The sequence below is a fragment of the Scomber scombrus genome, chromosome 4, assembly GCF_963691925.1.
Source record: "Scomber scombrus chromosome 4, fScoSco1.1, whole genome shotgun sequence".
In the NCBI taxonomy this organism is placed as follows: Eukaryota; Metazoa; Chordata; class Actinopteri; order Scombriformes; family Scombridae; genus Scomber; species Scomber scombrus.
This window is the reverse complement of record NC_084973.1, coordinates 7,719,850-7,739,248: the sequence shown is the minus strand read 5'-3', so window position 1 is coordinate 7,739,248 and position 19,399 is coordinate 7,719,850. Positions and strand designations below refer to the sequence as shown.

The following is a 19,399-nucleotide window of genomic DNA, read 5'->3' as shown; positions in this document are numbered from 1 at the left end:
GCTACAGCTTTTACCAGTTTTTAAACATTTTTTTTTATTTTTTTACCCAAAATAGATAGATATACCATCACACCTTCACCCTTGGTTAGGGTAGGGAAAGATCATAGTTTGGGTTAAAACAGTAAAATGTGGTAAGAATGTTCCATTTAACGGCACTAAAATGCCAGACGAGATGGTAAAAAACGTCCAGTTAGTGGTCTAGAAGATGTCTGGCAGTAAATTCCAAAAACTCATTCTGGACCAATACAGCAAACTGCTATTGGCACCAAAAAACAGTATGGACCAACTGCATATGGACTACTGGCGAGGACTCCTGTTCCATGTCAATAGTTGATAAATTATTTCACCGGTCGTGCAGCCGTAACCGGTGCTTTTATGAAAAGCTCTGCTGTCACAACATCTGCTGATACGATTTGGAGAGGCAGAGAGCATTGTTACTTAAGCATCAGAGAGGGAACCAGACATCAAGGATCAATAAAAACCATTATGGCATTTCACTCTAAATGTTGAGCAATGCCTGGAACTAAAACAAGGAATGTGGGAATTCTTGACTGAAGGATTCTCAAAGTAGAAAAAAAAGAAAGGATAGAGTAAAAGAATGGGAACAGAAACATATCCCCTCGTGGCTTACAATAATTCAAAGAAACATAGTTTTTATGATGACATTTAACGTGACATTTATCCACATCAATCTCTTAACTCAATTTATTTCACTAAAATAGCAGGTCACATTGCTAATTTCGCCCTGAATGATGCCTGCAATAAAAGCCCTACTGCCTGTTCAAGGGCTGCCAATAAATTCAGCTCTCACTCACATAGCTCTAAGGCCAATCTTTCTGTTTGATTAAACTTTGCTCCTCAGTGGTATGAAATATCCAAAGACACTTAGATTTACAACCTACTCTGTTAAGTTATTGACACCTCACTGCTTTTGCTATCAGTTTCATGACTAATCCCCTGTTGTTACCTCACTTATTTAAGTTGGTGACTTCTATTTGACTTTCAGTGATAAAGTGCTTTGAAGTGATTCATTACTACTTGATGGCTACGGACATGTTTACATTACACATGCAATATCTGATATTCTCATGCTAAGTGTGGCAGTCCATGAATAATTGTGTTCAACATGAAACAAACAGCTGTCGTCTTTGAAGCAAAGATACGCAGCCCTCGCTCTGCGATAGATCTAAATAACACAAGCTGCACAGATAGCATGTGGAGAGAGAAATAAGAGAGATGAAGAGAGGGAGAATAGAAGAAAGGCTGATAATAAAAGTGAGACAGTGGAAGAGAACAAGAGGGCGAGAGATGAAGGGAGTGTGTAAGGAGGCTCTCAGGCAGGGAGGATGCGTAAGCTCTGTCTGGAGTGAGCAGGTTAATTTTTCATGCGGCGGTTTGCAGGGCCCGGCCCAGGCGATCCTATAGCTGGCCATGGTTTCCCGAGAGAGAGCTCGTCGCTCGAGGCCCCCAGGCAGGTTTCTTGTTGAGACTGCCTGTAAATTGCCACCGAACCAGTGAATTACTCCATGATGTGTCACAGAGGCAGCCGAAAGCCCTATAGGCATAAAGCCACGGACTTGTGTTTTCTCTCACAGTAATTCCTCAGTGACAGCTTGGGCAGCAAATTGAGATGTCTCAGTTAGAATCCAAAAAACTCCATATTCAAAACAGCTGGTTGCCATTGCTGCTGGAGCTACTGATGGATGAGCGTGCTGCTTCTGGTTTTTAAAAACGATGGAAAATGACTTTTTTGTGATAATTTATCTGTCAGGGAAACTTCAAATTTTAGATTGTCCTCCTGTATAAAAACAACAGCATCAATCATTTTAGAAAATGCCTCATAACGGCATTTCCTTCGAACCAAGGTTTTTTTCCCCCTAACCTTAACCAAGTTGATTTTGTGCCTGAATTCAACTGGTGTCAGATGAGGAAACGGATTTATTTGTAACCGTTTTGGTTTGTGATGACAAATTATGTAATATATGGGCATCAGACCACAAAGCACTTACATGTGTTGTTTTTGACGTACATGTATGCCGTCATTTAATATGCAGGGTTTGGCAAATTCATTCGTTTTTCTGCAGCTTGCCCTTTTAAACAAAGGCCAGTGTGCAGGGTTGGTGTAAAATGTACACTTGGCAGGCCAGTAGGAATTCAGAATCTCAATGGTGAACCTTTAGCAAAATTATGACTCAGGGGTCGAATATGAGACATTGTAGCTTAAGGCTGGTCTCAAGACTCTATAAAACTATTGACACTCCATCAAACAACACCAGCAGTAGTTCACAGAAAGGTCTTAATAATATAGGGTTTGGATCAGGAGTCTTCTCACTACGAATGGTCTCCTCAAGCCCAAGTCAAGTATCCTGGGAATTATGTTCACAATGAACATTCCACACCTCATTAATTATGTCCAATGCAGGAAGTCTTGTCCTGTTTCAAAAGAGGCGTGTGTTAACCCAAACCCTAACATTGACCCCTAATACTAGTCCAGTCCTTAACCAAACTATACCTTACTTATCATTGTGTGTCACAAGGTGACAAAAGGCCCACCCATAAGAACGAAGTCTGCAAGTTAAACTATTACTACACCTCATGGAAGCTGAGAGGTGGTCTCTGCAACTGGTGAAAGTGTTCCTAATATGTTGAAAACTGACTGTGCACAAATTATGTTGTGCAACCAACAGAATTAATTTACTTCACAGTGTGGGGATTTTGTGTGTCTTACAGCTGTCTAGTGTTCTAGTGTGAAATCTGGGCTTATTGATTTCTGTGGAGCCATATTCTTTACAAAGGATACGCTATGTACTGGAGGAGATTTTTGTTGATGTTTTTGCTCGCTTGAGATCCTTCACCTCTTTATCCCATTTCTACACCACACAGCACACTCTTAAAACTATCTCAACAAAAAAATAACTCTTTAGGAAGAAGCACCTTGACCCCAGCGTCATCAAAGCAATCCTTATCGCAGTGGCAAAAAAACCCAAACAATTCTGCTGCTTAAACATCATAAAAGCATGACAGGCTCCCTCCCCTTAGCTTCCAGCACAGCCGGGGCTAAGCGTTTCAAAGAGACTAGTGTTTGAATGACTGCGATGTGGGAGCTCAGAGTCTGTAGCTATGGATTAAGCTCACAGCAAATAGTAGCATGGAAAAAACAGAGGTAATCTCTTCCCTCTCCTCCACGGCCCTCTCACCATACCTGTTCCCCCTTTTTTAATCTCCTTACTGAATTAGTTCTTGCAAAGCTGCTCAAACAGAGAGGGGTTTATTCACAGTGGTTACAGAGGTTAAAGTAACATGAAAATGATACTGTCTCAGGTTCTCGAAAGGTCCATTTGCTTAGAGATTGATGTGCTACTTACCTGGTTATTGTTCTCCAAAGCAACATACTGTACAGGTAGAATACACAATGCAATCCTTAAGTTGCTACTTGGATAAAAAAGTACATGAGGGCATTCGACAAACTTAGCAGACCTTGAACTGCAGCCAGCTGTAGGCAGCAACAAAGTATAACATTTGAAATATGCGCATTGATTACACAGTGTAACCTGACACAGCAGTGTATCATAAAAACTTCATCATACTCACTCACTGAGTGTAGTCTCTGGTTTAATCACCTACAGTGCTCTGGATAATTTACCCTGCAGCAAACTGCATTTGCATAAATGTAGTTGCGTTTTGCATTTTGATGTGTTGCTTTGCAGTTTCACAGAAGATTCTATCCATAAAAGAAAAATTCCCACACCTGAAACAGCACACTAACCGCCTAAATATTTCATTCTGTGTCTCGCGGCTTTGCTTTCACTGGTTCCTCTGCTGTGAAGATCAAATAATAAGCAAGAGGATTCATCGCAATATTTCACACTGACTGATTATTGCACACCTTCAGATGAGATAATTACCGGTAAGACTCTGACATTAACTGGTCCTCATTAATGTTTCTCCCAACTTATCCCCACCTGACTCTTACACCTTGTTCAGTACTGGTCAAATTGAATATGTAGTATCAAGTATGTAGTATGTATTGAGTATGTAGTGTGTCCCATCTGCATAGTATGTGGATTTTACATACTAGATTAGTAAGAAGTTTTGAGTATGTGGCATGAGCTTAAATGTATATGTATTGCAGGTGACAAGTTAATTTTTTCATTAAGGGATCATTGCAGTGACCATAATGTTTAAGTAAATGCCACATTTTTATGTAAGTCTGTCAAAAGTTTGACCAATGTTACACTTGTATAGGATGTTCATCAAGGAGCAGGGGTTGGAGGGTAAGGTCGAGGCTGGGTGGGCCAAAAAGAAATTGGAGAACCTAAAAGAAAAATACAAGTGAGTTGAAATATCAAAGAACTTCAGCCTTGATCTTTACACCAAAAGAAACGCAATGATGATGACATTTCAGTGCTGGATAATATCTACAATTTGTTAAACAGTGTATTCCATTATGCTATTCCAGTGTAGTACAGTATTTTTTTAATGTTTCCACTGGTTTCCCTAATTTATTCACATACCATATGATTGTTGGTGAAAAGTCTAGCTAAATATTGATTATCTGATTGCGTATGTTGTTTTGAAGGCACCTCGCAAAGATGTGAGCACTGAGGGAGGAGAGGCCACTGCTGCAAACTGGACATGGTTTGATACCATGGAACAGGTGATGGGGCAAAGACCATCTATAACCCACCAAACCTCATCTCCCCAGCCATGGCATCAACCCCTGAAATAGTGATCTTTCCTCCAGGGCGGGAATTTAGCACTCTAACTAGCTCTGAGAGGAAACACGAGTCGAATCGCTCAGTTCCAGTAGAGAGAGGAGGGGAAGGAACGACGAGCAGAAGAAAGGGAGGAGAGGAAAGAGAGAGGCACTGGAGAGAGAAGAGGGAGAGAGGAGGAGAGAAGGTACAGTGAGAGGAGGGACAGAGTGGAGAGAGGCGATGGAAAGCAGAGCTAGGGAGGAACGGTGAGGAGTCGAGCCAGGTAGGAAAGATTAATGTTGCTACTAGAGTTGTTTTCAAAAAATCAAAGCAAAAAGATTATCAGTGTTACTCCTGTGATTATTTATAGCATTTTTTTCTGCTGAGTTATGAATAGAGCGAAGAGACAGTAATGCCAAAATAGAGAAATAAAATAAATAGTTAAGTATGTAGACATCATACCAATGGATAGAGTAGTGTAGTCTGATGTTTGAGTTCAGCACACATTGCTGCCCATACTCATCCTCAATCACTAGAAGGGATCTGAAGGTGGCTTCATGCTGCAGTCTCATTTGTTCCATTCAAAATAATACAATTATTGGTTTTACTATTATTAGGCTCCCATGTGAACATTCATGTTAAGAGTTAGACTTAGGCTATTTAAAAAAAGCATTTAAGCTAGGCAGGATGAAAATGAAGAAAACAGCCAGTGCAATTTAAAGCAACGTCATTGCAATTATGTAATGTATTCACCAGAGCTGCATTATATTGAAACTGAAATGAGGCAAATCAGACAACTTCCTGGGTGAAGGTTAATCAAAATAAAAACTTAACAACAATCATGTTCCTGCAGTACAGGGATCCAGTCATTTGGAACAGACGTTGCAGCTGTGAACCGGCCTGTGGGGGGGGTCCCAAGTCCATTGAAATGGTTCATTGGCTTCGTCACAGTCAGCACCATCACCACCTTCGTCTGGTTCCAAAATGTCCCCACTTCTGAGTCAGAGTTTAAGAGGATAATGATCTCTGACACAAACTCCAGCTTCAACTCTGTTCTTCAGAAAGATGGCACACCACCTTGTCTTCAGCTCCCCATTTACCCTCTCTACCCCACACCTTACCCTGGTCAGCCTTGTGTTGTACCTACCCTCCAAATAGTCTCATGGAATGGGGTCATGAGGCAAATGGGTTGAGCCAAGCAGGAATACCCTCTGTCACCAATGAGGCATCATCCTGGAGGTGGGTAAAGCTGCTGCACATAGAAGGGGCTGCAACTGAAGACCCTGACATCATACACACAGCCAAGGAAGCCTATGTGGACATCCAGAAAGCAATCCTTGTGGTTTCAGATGGCTTGAAACTGGATGGAGTGCAACAGTTTCCTGTTAAAGTAGTCCACTGCAAACCTCCCAGATGGTACAATGCACCCATCTATGCTCACTGCTGCATTGCTGAAAGCTGCTGGAACCCAGCCCCAATTTCCTCCAACTCATCCCTGTTTGTGAAGCGGATTAGCCTCCTGAAAACACCTTGGATGCCCTTGCTGAACCGGTGAACTGGAATGACACGTGGTGGAGGGAATGTCAAAGGCCTCTGACAGAACCCTGTAGGATGTGCCTCTGGCCAACCAGTACGCAAACACAAGAACCTCAAATGCCTCATCCATGGTCAGCGCCTCCTTGTAGACGTATTAGGTTCTCCATTGTTGACCTTGACAGACGGAAGTCCTACGGTCACCTTCCCCTAAATAGAGGCACAGGAGGGGGAACATGAGAATCTACCCTTCATTATGGCCCTCTTGCACCAACCATGAAAGGATATTTATGTAATTAATTAGATTGACTATTTATTCTTATGATTTGCCTATTAAATGATTTACAATTACTACTTATTTAGCTGATTTAGTTATTTATGTATTATACATTTCTGGTAATGATACAAATGAATTTCTATGAAAATGTAAAGAGGCCTTTTTCACTTTTTAAGATTTAAGAAGGGTCTGATGCATGAAGATTTAACGATCACTTTAAAGATGAATTCATGAGTGTCAGTGTTCTGATACTGTAAGAGATTGTAATTTAAGAGAGATCTCAACTGTTCACATCACATTAATATACTGGGACCGAGTGAGCTGACTGAAACTAGATAATGTGCTAATAGTTACTTCTGAGGGATATCCAAAATTCATGTACATCTGAATCATGTACCGCAGATGAGGAGCTCATTGCCTTCTTCGTCTCCGCGCCGCAAGTTCTCTCACACATCAGCTGGTCAGAGGCATGCTTGGATAAAATAATTAAGAGTGATGGCAAGTGAATGTGAAGCAGAAGGTACTCTGGACCCAGAACGTTAAGGTACAGTTAAGAGGAAAAACGCTCACATATATAATGTGGAATAATATTTAACACTTAAATATTTAATAATTCTTAATTGCCTTAAAGTTATACTGAAAAATATTACTTCATTCAGTTCAGACCTGTAATGTTGTGATTAATTCAGTCAAGGCTGTCTTGTTTAAGTATACTCGACTATACAGTGTGTACAGTCTGCTTTTATTGGTGTAATTAATTGTTCATTTAGTAGGCAGTATACTACACTATATACTGATGGAGTGGTAGGGGTATGCAGTACATTAGTATGTGATTTGGAACACAGCCTTACTAGTGGGAACTGCAAACAATCACAGTGTAGTTAGGCGTTATCTCATTAGATAGCCAATAGGATGAGCTGTTGCTGCTGACTCAGTAGGATAAGGCGCTTAACTATTAACATGTATTTTCATCATACAGGGTGTTAACTTTACTGTATGTCACACTATGTAATAATCCTTGTCATTTGTAACTGTATTCCTCATCATGCTCTAATTAAAAATACATTATGAGCACATAAGGTATCTAACATGGGTGGCCTTACGGTTCTCCTACATGATGACTTTCTCATGGACCACCCAGTATGACAGCATGCTGTATTCTCTCTGATAAAGTTAAAATCATCTCAGTAGGAATTAAACACGGCATAAAAGATGGCAGGTTCACAGCTCCAGCGAGAAAGTACAGCTTCCTTTATTCAAGCTTGGAGCGAGTTTCCAGTTAAGCAAAGCATTATGCAAATACTAACCAGGCATTTACCAAGGAGGCAGCACTTCCCTGACATCTGTAACTGGATGTTATACTTTATAAGTTTCCTATGCCTGCAATTTAAATAGTAGACTGTCAACAATGTTCAGGAAGAATTTTAGTTTTGAGGGTTATACTCATGTGGGGAACTTTAGGTAAGAAGGCATTATAGAATTTAGGAATTATTTAATTGGTTCTGTCATTAAAAACTGATTCATAGCATACAGATTACAAGGTTATAGACTGCAGTATGTGTAAGAGCTTGTATAGTTGAAACATTTAGCATATTAAGGACCTCCCAGACACAACCTCTTTTGATTAGATTTAGATAATAGATCCATCGAGAAGATATTTGTTTCTACACATTGAGAATACTTGTCAGTTTTTATAGCAGTGTAGTCACAGCAGGGGAAGTGAAACCTATACTATAAAATAATTGTTGCACGATTGACCTAATTTCGACTGATTGAAATAACAGAGAAATTAGACTGTGCTTTACTTCTCAGAGGACTCCCTTAAACTCCCAGAGGGACCCCCTGGAAGTCCCCACGCTGCAGATTGGGAAACACATCAACCCTGCTGCTGGATTAAAAAAAAAAAAAAAAAAAAAAAAGATGGGTCACACAAGGCAGGGTAAGTATGACAACCGATATCTCAGATGAGTTATTCTAACTATTTAATATCACTTTCCAATTGGAGCTGCTGAGAGAACTGAGATGGTTTGATGATGACGGCCAACATGCCATTGGTCAGAATGGAAAAGTTGTCAAAACCTGATGGATGAGTGTGTGAGCCCGCTGACAGCAACAACACTCAGTGGGAAACACATGATGTGGCATCAGCTCTGGCAGACAGACAGACGAAAATAGTGTGTGTGACAAACTGTGCCCGACAGTGTGAGAGAATGATTTTTTCCTTTTTTTTTTCTCTCTTTTTTTTTTTTTCTTACACCAGCTTCCTTCCTATGGTAAATTGTAGGCCAGGGGTGGCGGAAATACGTCAGTTATGTGGGTTCTCTGAAGCTTGACTGTGTCTCTTAATTTCGGATGAAGGGAATGAGATGGGGGGGAGAGGAGATTTTAATCACTCCTGTCGCTTTAAGGACACTTATCAAAGCCTTATTATGCGAATAGAAAATACCATGAGCCACTGAGCCACAAGAGCAACCAGGGGACGGACTGGAGTGGATTTATAGTAAACTCAACATTATCCAAACTGGAATAGACCGCTTCATTGCCTCATGGAGTTTGATTACACACTGGATGGTTGTCGTATTCGGACGGTTCGGATCATTTAGGAAATATTGCGCATAAGTAGCACTCAGACTTGGGATTCTTTACCCCTGAAGCGCAGTGAGGAATCGGCAATGGTTTAAAACTCAACGCGGACGGGATTATTCACGCATCCCACAGCAGCGATCGATACATACTTGCTCGGCTTTCGTTTTGTTCCGGACGGATAGTATCCCAAGCTCTTTATTTTGACAGCCTTGGATCATGGATCGGGGTGGTGGAAAACAACAACGGGCAGCGACATGATTTCTCTGCGCTGTCTGCGGTATGCAGCGAGGTTAGGCTTTAACATCGCTTGTTATTATTCCGATGCAACAAAAAGTTACAAAGCGAGAGTAATGCGTGGATTTTAACTATTTGGCCGTTTTGCACCTGCTTTCACGGATACAGCGTCGACAGAGTGCAGATTCGTGACAAAAATAACGTGTGGATCCTCGTCGCTTTTGCCTTCTCTCTATCGCCTGTGTGTGGGATACTTGAACATTTGCTTATCGTAATGGAGATTGGGGAGGTTTATACTCAAGGTCATCGCGTGTTATAAAGCTATATTTGCGTTGTTATACACACACGCACACACATGCACATACACACACACACATAGACGTACACACACGCACACACAGAGCGTTATAGCGCAACCTACAATCCTCAGTCCAGTGTGTGTTATTTGTTATTACACGGTGCAGCGAGCGTTCAGGCGAGCGCCTATACTGTGGAGTTCTATTTCTATTTCTTTTGACACTGCAAGATTGCTTTCTGACAACATGGATGGGAAATTGAAGCAGGGTCGGAGATGCCGGTCCAAGCGGGAGAGGGTGCGGAGGCTGCGGGAGGCAGGGAGCAGAGACGCCCGCAGCCCCGACCCCAACTCCTCCTGCTCCGACAGGGAGGGACACAGTCCGGGGAGGGACGCCGCCTCCCTGACCGGTAAAAAGGCGCCGCACCCCGCAGCAGCTGCCAGAGCACCTCGTCCCCCCCGGCGGAAGAGACGAGAGTCCAGCTCACAGGAGGAGGATATCATTGATGGATTTGCTATAACAAGTTTCATCAGCCTGGACCGTCTGGAGGTAAGGAGGAACCGGATCATTACCTACCTGTGTGCAGTTGTTTGTGTGTTTGTGTTTGTGCTGCGTTCTTCATCAGTGGAGTGGTTCTCAAAGTGGGGGTCCTTCCAAGGCCCCTCACTCACTCACTCACCAGCAAGCTGAGAACTAGTCCAATTTGTCTCTAGTTTACTTGAGATGACGCCAATTAGTACTAGATGGGGATGACTCTTCTCATCATCTGATTGTGTAGATCAGAGCTTGTCACAGGTTCAGACCCCCCCCTCAAGGTGTCCCTGATCAATCCTTGGTCTGATTGTCAGCACACAAGGCTGTTGACAGCTGCATTGGTTCAATACTGAAAGTGTCTAGTCCTTGGCATGACAATGGTGTTTGACAACCACTGCAGCACACAACTCTGTTTGCTGAATATTGCAAGTTGAGGGCTTCATGAATGAGATGTTAGTCACTGACAGCGTACAGGTTAGTAAGGGAAACAAACCGGTGCTGCTGTGTCAGAAATGGTCTCTGGCTCAGATTGTTTTATATTCTGATTCACCATGAGTTGTCAGAGCACTCTTGACATTTTGCTCTTTGATAAACTGCCTACTGCAGCAGTCATCTGTTACAGGCTGATACACCATGTGCTGATAACTTTGTTTCTGTCACTACTTTGTGGTACGTCTGATGTTACAGGAATGCTTTCAGTTATAAAGGAGGTTCTCTTGTGACATCCTCTTATCTCTGTTATCTCATTACACTCCAAATAACAAATAAAACATTACATCCTGTGGGACATGAGGCTGTGAGTGACAAGGCAGGCAGGGCTGTGTGTTTTTTTCTTTTTTTTTCTTCCAGGGCTCACTCTGGGAATGGCAGCAACGTAGTCGAAATATAAATCAGCGGCTTTAATAAACATAGCTAACATATTACATGTCCACTGAGGTCTGTGTATTTTAAGATGATGACCTCATTTGAAAGCCCATGGATCATACCACAGGCCACCTCATTTCAGTGGCAACCTCCCATGTAGGCTCAGCCGAGGAATTAATCATGATCGACTCTTGCCTCCTACATAGTGCTCAGCATAATATCATAGTCGAATTCAGATTTGTAGCCAGAACAATTCTGCATGAAATATAAACCAGTGGTGCATCCACAATCAGAGCCTGAAGGGAAGAATTACTCACTAGTTGGAGCTGATCATCAATTCGCCACCTCCCCTTCCATCAGTTAACAAGTTTAACCTGCCCAGGTCATCAGTAATTATATTGCTATTCCATTTAGCCTGGCCCTTCATGGCACTTAGAGTGGGTGTATAAGGGGGTGGAGAGGGTGGTGGGGGATAAAGCATAAACCCTAATCACCAAGAACTATTGGAATCCTGTAATTAATATAAGAAGGCTAACTATGCAGCTACTAGAGAAATATTACACAGTATAAAACCTGAGAATAAGAGGTTCTAGGAAGCAGGATAAACTCATAAGTGCCACTTGAATGCTACAGCTGTGTTTACCTAAGATACACTTGTTACATGTTATCCAATGTGCATAGAATGTGTATATCAGTGCCCATTCTTGCAGATTTACATGAGAGCAGTGCACTGCGATGTTGTATCATGAAGATTTCTGCCCTTATGTGACGCTCGGCTGCCACTTCTGACAGCTGCTGACTGTGAAAGACTTTGAAGATGTCATAGCGGCAAAGTGCTTTCTACTGGCATCTTCTGCAAGCCTGCTGGTGTCTCCACTGCTGTCAAACACAGCGCCATGACCTGTTGACTTCTAGGAAGTCTATTCTCCTCCGTGTGTTTGATACAGTTATAGGTCAATTTTTAGTTTGTAAGTGTCACATCTGTTTCCTTTTTACAGACCTCTTTGTTGTTGTAAATCAGGTTGTTTCTAAAACAGTTGCTGTTTGGATGTTTTATCATAATAAAATTGGCTGCCACGATGGGTTTGAGGGGAAATTAAGTTAAATAATTATCCATTTTTTTTGTTTTATGCAGTACATTCAAGCAGTAATAGTTTTCTTTCTCAAGTGCTACATCTATGTTGGAGGAACACAGAGAAATATGTGTAGTCTCCTTAGAAGCTTATGTTTCAGGGCTAAGCAAATGAGGCATCATACGGCTCTGTGAAATGATACTCACATGCCAGCTACTTGTTGCTAAATGGCTTGATTTGCACGCGAATGGAACGTGCCTATTAAATGATATTGGTGGATCTAGCATTCATATGAGGGGGTGAGAAGGTTTTTTTTATGGTTTGCTGCTTGATTTCTAATAAACGTGTTGAATTTATACTACACAATATGGTATTAATCATATTTGTTTTCAGTCAGTAAGCTGCTTTGCTGGGAATGAAACACAATCTTTGAGATGTGTACACACAGAAAACGCCTCACCATCAGGTCATGACTCATGCTTTCTCCTACTTACTGTATGCATGAGTGGAGCTCATGACCTACGCTACCTGCGCTAATTGCTCATCAATTATGAGGAGGACACAACAGCGTTTTGGCCGGGGAAGCTCTGACCTACTGCATCATGCTCCGATAAACTCGCGCACCCTCTGCTGTGGGAGCGTGTGGCCCTCTTGACCCCGCCGTCGAAGTGACTGATGGCCAGCACGGTTGTGTATATGTCAGGCCATACAGTCGGGCTACTGTCTCATCAGCATTCTGCCAACATGGATATCCCATCCCCATCCCCATCCCCATCCCCATCCCCATCCCCTCCCCCCCTGGGTTCACTGAGCCCACATGGCCAACATACCAATATTTACTCTATCTTGTTTCTTTTAATCTCTGTGTAAGCCCTTCACTGTTCTCTAAAGCACTGCAGGATGAGCATGTTTAATAAAATCCGTGTCACCTTTGGTTTACTGTGACCGTCATCTGACTGTCATATATTTTAGTCTGTAACTTGGGCGCCACAGCTGCCACAGTCTGTCGGTAAGAGCCCGAGGTTTACGGGTTTGTCCCCGAGCACTTCGACTTTAAACACACTCGCTCGGTCGCCGCCGTTGATATTCTAGCTCCGCACTGATAGGATCAAGCTCCCTCGATGAAGGCTTAGGCTACGGTGGTCTCGCCTGCTCCCGTAACCTGTTTCATTACAGCTGAAAGCAATTTGCAGCAGCGACTGCATTTGATTACGGCGTGTTTATTTGCTTTGAATCCCCTCGTTTCTCACAGGAAAGCCGCTTACTGTACCTGTGCAAATCAACCGTACAAACAAAGCAGCCCTGCTTTGTCATGGGCACCTTTTCATCATAGGGAAATGTTAAGGATGATTCAGTGATGATTCAAGTAGAATAACCACCACTCAATCTGCTATTGTGGGTCTTTGAGAGGAGGCAAAACCTAGTATGTCCAATTTGAGTGGTTTTCATATTTCTGTTTTGGAGTGAAGGATTAAGCTATCACTCTCTACATCTCTTATTCCTAAAAAACACATTATAAATTTACCGCATTTTAGAATGAGCGTTTGAGGAGAATTTTCTCAAATGCTGTGAAGTTGATTTCCTAGTGATAGAAGGTTTTTCACCTGACAGCAGCGCTATAAAACAATTACCCGCCGCGGCTTAAACCCTCCAGAACTCTCTCCGTGGGTATCGAACAAGTGAGCAGATAATAAAATGACACAATTATCCATCTGTCACAGCATTAATAAGATGTTTGATTTGCTCCATTTGCTCTGTGAGTGACGTCGGAGTGGCAAATCCCCTCTCGTTAATCCACAATCCTTCTGTTCATCTGCTTTAACATGAATTTACAGATTTGTTTGGGTTTTTCGTTCCGCAGCATGAGTTTCTAAATTCACCCTAATGGGGATTTAGGTTTAGTTGATTTAGCGATATTACAACGGTGTCAAGGGCAGGAAGCTGAGAGGCCAGGGGACTCTGACACAAACAGCTTTTCATATGTAGAAGCTCTGGAGTCTGTCTGTCAAAGTTGTGCATTCTTCCTTTATCCAGAGGAGATTTGCTAAGCATGCTTGCTCTTTTTTTTCTCGGCGTGGCCCTCTTTTACACAGTTACACTAATCGTCATCTGCTGTTGGCCACAGAGCAGCTCTACCACAGCAATATGGACAAATTAAGTCCTTTGCCCTAGGGGATCCGGACGGTAGTTGTTAGGGAAAGCTGTGAGTCGCTGCTCCGCTTTATCCAACCGTATTTTCCCAACTGCTAAGTGGATCTAAGCCAGTAACATTCCAGTTACAAGTTTCTGAGTATCAAGTGCTAAGACGAAGGCCTCAAACGGAGCACCCGTCAGAAAGAATTTTTTAGGCTTTCTCCTAAAATAACCGCACTCGCACTCGAGTCCCATCACATTCATTACTGGGTTTCCTGATATAGAGTTCTCATTGTTAGCACTCACTGATATAATGCCATGTGTTCCTTATTAGCCATCATTAGTAGAGCCAACACTCTGGAGCACTCTTCTGTCAAATTACAACATCGGATACACCGTGAAGAATTAATGAATACAAGCCCACCTTAGTAGCATCAACACCTTCTCAGTTTCGGCTGAAGGATGCTCTCTGAGGATTGATGTTAGGTAGTTTGTAAGTCTTTTCTTTGGGGGGGGCTGTGTGCTTCTGCTCTGCTGGTACACTGTGTGATTGCCGGTTGAATAACATAGTGCAAACTGATACTGACACTGGAAGCTCCAGCAGTGGTTGCTTTAGTAAGATGTCTTGCTTCCATGGTGAGGCAGCAGATTTGTTGCAGGGGTTGCAGCAATCTTGCTTCGTGTTTTCTCTTTTTTCCCCCGACGGTGATGGTGCTGTGCATCATATGCCGGCGCTGACAAACAACTCCGGCTTTAATTAACGAGGCAGCCCCCCGAGGCTCTGCTGCTCATTGGCTGACGCATCCCACGGAGAGAGCTTTCTTAATGCCAGTGGGACGTCCTCCGTCCCCGGCTCTCTCTAGCTGTCACACACTGTAGGCGACAGCACGGCTGATAAATGCACGTCACATATATGTACACAAGCTCAAACACAGGATTGAACTCTCACTGTTCATCTGTCTGAGCCATCGACCACTAACCTAAATATATATCATTGCAAGGAAGGTTCTAGTGTGTTGTGGAAGTGTGTTGGTGGTGATCTGGAAGCAATCACTTTCTCAAAGCCCTCTGTTTATACAAAACTTCACCTATATTCAAGAATTGAGGATTTATGTGACACAAAATGTAAAGTAAGGAAGAAATATTTCAGCTTTTGCTTCAGGTTTCCAACATTAAAATGAGGAAGGGGAGAGGTTAAGAAAACACATGTAACACCCATGTACAGCACCAGTCAAACGTTTGGATACATCTTCCTATTCACTTGAATGAGAAAGTGTGTCCAAACTTTTGACTGGTGCTATATATGTAGGATCTTCAGGGCTGCTGATTATTTTTTTCAACTGTTAGATTAATTGTTCAGTCTATAAAATTTGAAAGATGCTAATCACAATTTCCCAGAGCCTGAGAATAGATGCCATTAAATAGCTTGTTGTGGCCATCTAACAGTCTGAAAGTCTGTAGATCAACTAATCAATTAACCCAGTAATTATTTCAGCACTAAGGATGTTAATGAATCAAATGAATAAATCACTCTGTATTGACATTTGAGCTGGATATCACTTAAGATGTTTAGATGCTAGTACTGATACAATGCCCAGTTTTAATATTGTTTTATTACCGGCCTTTGAGGAATATGAATGTGTATTTTCTACTAAACCCTTTTTTTAATTAGACAAAAGTACAGTTGCTATATAAGAACATTGCATTAGTAAAATGTTCTCTGGATAGAGACCACAAGTTTAGGATAAGGAGAGAACACAGAGGATTTATTTGAGAAACGATTTTGGTGTCAACCCTGTCGATTAGATTGATTTATAGGGATGGAGCACTATAAATAGCAGCCAATCGGAGATCTCCCCTAGGGAGCTAGAAAAAGACGAGGTCCTGACAGATGACGGCCTGCAAATGACAGCAGAGAGATGAATTAGGTACGGTGGTTTAAAGGTACCCTGTGTAGATTTTGACCACTAGTAGCACCGCGGAGCAATGTTTTTACAAATGGGTTTTGGTGTTTGCACTGTGTGTTGAGCTTTAATTCACTGAGCAACAGTTAGTGGTGTTAACATGCAGAGAAGTGTACTCAAACTTATGCTAAAAGCTTCATTACTGTCTAAAGTTGGTGAATGTATGATTTAAATAAGAAGTGTCTGACAGACCAGCTTTTGGTATAAACACATTTCAGTCAGCACCAAAAAATATAGAAGCTCTATTCCGAACCCTTGAGGGCACCAGGCAAAAAAGACTTATCTGTGTCTTTATTTTCTTAATTTGTAAGGCTTTCAGCCAGCAGCGCCTGGATATATTTCGGAAGGCGGTGGAATAAATGTATGCTGGCCCCGAAGAGTCCTCTGTGAAGCGCTGTCAGTTGTCTATTTTGAGGTAGCACTCTACATTCTGAATGTACCAGGCCTTTACGACAGCTCCGAAATAAAGAACCTCTTTGTTTTCAGGTACGGCGACTGGTGAGCAATTGCTAAAATGTGCAGACGGTACAACATAACTGACACATATTAAGTGGCACATAAAAAGCACGTGGGTAGCTCGTCGTAGGCATATATATCCATTTCCTGCTCGCCGTCCCGAGCTGTCTTCCATCTTCCTGTCTCAGTGTTTTCATTGCGGTGAATGACAGGATGTAATTATGCTGTGATTAAGATGCTGTCCCAGAGCCTGCGATGGATTAGGAGCTGCACTGTTAGAAGGTTCCCCGGTAATTATCCACTGCTGATTTGCCCCCCCCCCTCCCCCCTCGCCCCTCTTCTTTTTGCCTTTCATAACCCCTCTCCGGTTCCTCGACTGCTTGATTAATGCGTGTTATTAAACAATGTTAACAAAAGACATTTCATTTGAGCATTTTGCGTAAAAGGAGTTATTTGGAGATAACTTCATAGTAATGATATTTGTCATTCAGTGGAGGTATTTTCCAGCCCTGTGATTTTGGTTAATATATAATGGCGCACTTGGTCACAGAAGCTCCGAATGAACCACAACTAGCAGACGGAGGGCCTGTGAGGGATTTACAATAAAAATAATGAAACCTAAATAGAGAGGGCACTCTTTAAGTGGCTCATTAAGTAATGGCTGTTTTTCCTTTTTAGCTATGTCCTTTGCTGACAGAGAGCAAAGAAAGAGCTTCTGAATAGTCCTTCACATCACTTGAATCCCTTCTTTTTTTTTTTTTACATTTTGTTTGCATGCAAGGGTAGGTCATTCTTTCCAGCCTCGCAGCCTCAGTCAGCACAAAGGTCTGTTGACAGGTCTTACTGAGTCGTGTGCGTGCGGGGGGAAAAGTATTAATAACAATTTCAACAAAGCTCTCCCGAAACCAAGGTGAACACTTAACAATAAAGTGGTGCGCTTGGCCGTGCGGGAAAAAAAAAAAAAAATCATTTTGCAGTTTCAGTGTCGCACAACAATCTTAATATGAGGCATATCTGATGCTTTACATGATTGAAGGGTTAGGGTTAGTCATTAAATGAAGTTAGATTTCAACGTTTTAAGACCTATCTGACCTATTTCTGAATAAAAAGAACACCCAAAAACAGCCAATTAAGACATCATAGGACTTTCAAACCCTCTAAGAGTAAAATATAATAATTAACTGCATTAAATCTGTGAGTTAAGATGATAAAATGTGTTACTCTTATAAAGTCCAGGGATGATAATGCAACATGGCACACACACACACACACAAACCTGAAGTCATCAAACCACCGTGCTGATTACACATCAGCCTCCGGTCCATGTGGTCATGTTTTTTAAGGAGGGTTTCGTTTTCAAAAGGCATGACTCACGCAGCCGTGACATCGCGTGGAGTCTTGCTGCATGTTTTCTTAATAGATCACTGTCAGTGCGAAAGCAATTAGCGTTAACAGTTGTCGACATGCTCTTCTGCTACCGACACTCGCTACTAACACCAGCTCTGAGGGGAATAGTCTTTATAGGCCAAGTGATGCCGACAATAATTGCTCAGCACTCGGCTCTCTGTCTGAAATAAGATACGGCTGATATGTTAGCGTGCAATTTATTACAGCTCATTGTTTGTCGGTGTTTTGATTGTGTTCGCAGCGTTTAGCCTCTTCTATCTACCCGTGTGTTTGTGCGGGTGCGAGCAAAGCCAAATAAGGGCTGTTGCTTCAGTGTTTTTTTTTTTTTTTTTTGTGTGTGTGTGATAGCTTTGGCAGCCATATAACAAGCCATGGCCAAGATAATAGAGACTTAGATAAGAGGGCGGTTATGCAATGTGGAATTTCTCTTTCCCGTTGCCACTTCTGTTCCATTCACTGTCTGGATGACAGTTTGCCTGAGCTGCCACACTCGGTTTTCCCGTGGAAGTGAAGCACCTTGGCGACAATCCGCACTCATGGAAAGTGAATGGCTTGTGTGTCAGGAGGGTTGACACTGTATCAGACCTTATTGTCACCCTTTCAATCAAGCTTGGATATCAGCTTTTGACATGAAGGGATGTGTTGATGTTTTTCTGTTTCCTTTTGTTAGGACAGTGCTTAACCTTTCAACTGACTTGATCCTTACTGGACACTATATAATATCTATATAAAGTCTATATAATTAAACAAAGAAAAAAACTTGTTTTCATACAGGAAAGAGGCATATAGGCTTATCATGCTTATGCTCGGGCTTCTATTTAATGTTAAAAAAGTTTAAAATGCTATGTTTCAACTATAAGGCTGACAGTCCCCCCCCCCCCCCCCCCCCAAAAAAAAAAAAAAAAATTCAAGTTTGAATGAGTTACAACTAACAGAGAATTTCTTTGAATGAGTGCATTTCCAGCCGGCGACATCCAGTCTAATTGTGTGCTGTCCATTCAACAACTTGAGTGACAAGCTAGCATTACAAAGCAAACACATTTTACAAAGTCAGCAAACATACAGACGGACAGTGCATTTTAGGGACCTGCAATCATCAGGAAGAGTCAATAACTACTCAATTGGGCTAAGACTGCTGACACCTTGATATTATATTTGGTTGATGTTTGAAATATGAAACAAGGGTTTGATCCCCCCCTCATCTTTTACAGCGGACTCCCTTTACGAAGGGGTCGCTTCATTGCCGTTACGGAGACAAGGAATAATTATAGCCGCCCATAAGTCTTTCAATATACAAACGGCATGTCGTATCATATTTACAACCTATCCTTGAATTATTAATAGT

At 42.1% G+C, this 19,399-nt stretch overlaps 1 protein-coding gene across 11 annotated transcripts in view; it reads left to right on the top strand.

Moving 5' to 3' along the window:
- Positions 1-9,631: 9,631 nt before the first annotated feature.
- The window catches only part of fbrsl1 (fibrosin-like 1), a 283,201-nt gene continuing 273,433 nt past the window's right edge, over positions 9,632-19,399 (top strand). For 5 of the 11 annotated variants that reach the window (XM_062418353.1, XM_062418354.1, XM_062418352.1 and 2 more), the window contains exon 1: positions 9,740-10,172. In XM_062418353.1, the coding sequence (XP_062274337.1) occupies positions 9,870-10,172 (303 nt within the window). In that variant the 5' untranslated portion in view covers positions 9,740-9,869. Of the gene's footprint in view, positions 10,173-19,399 lie in introns of all 11 variants that reach the window. The other 6 variants (XM_062418355.1, XM_062418362.1, XM_062418359.1 and 3 more) reach the window with 2 other exon arrangements.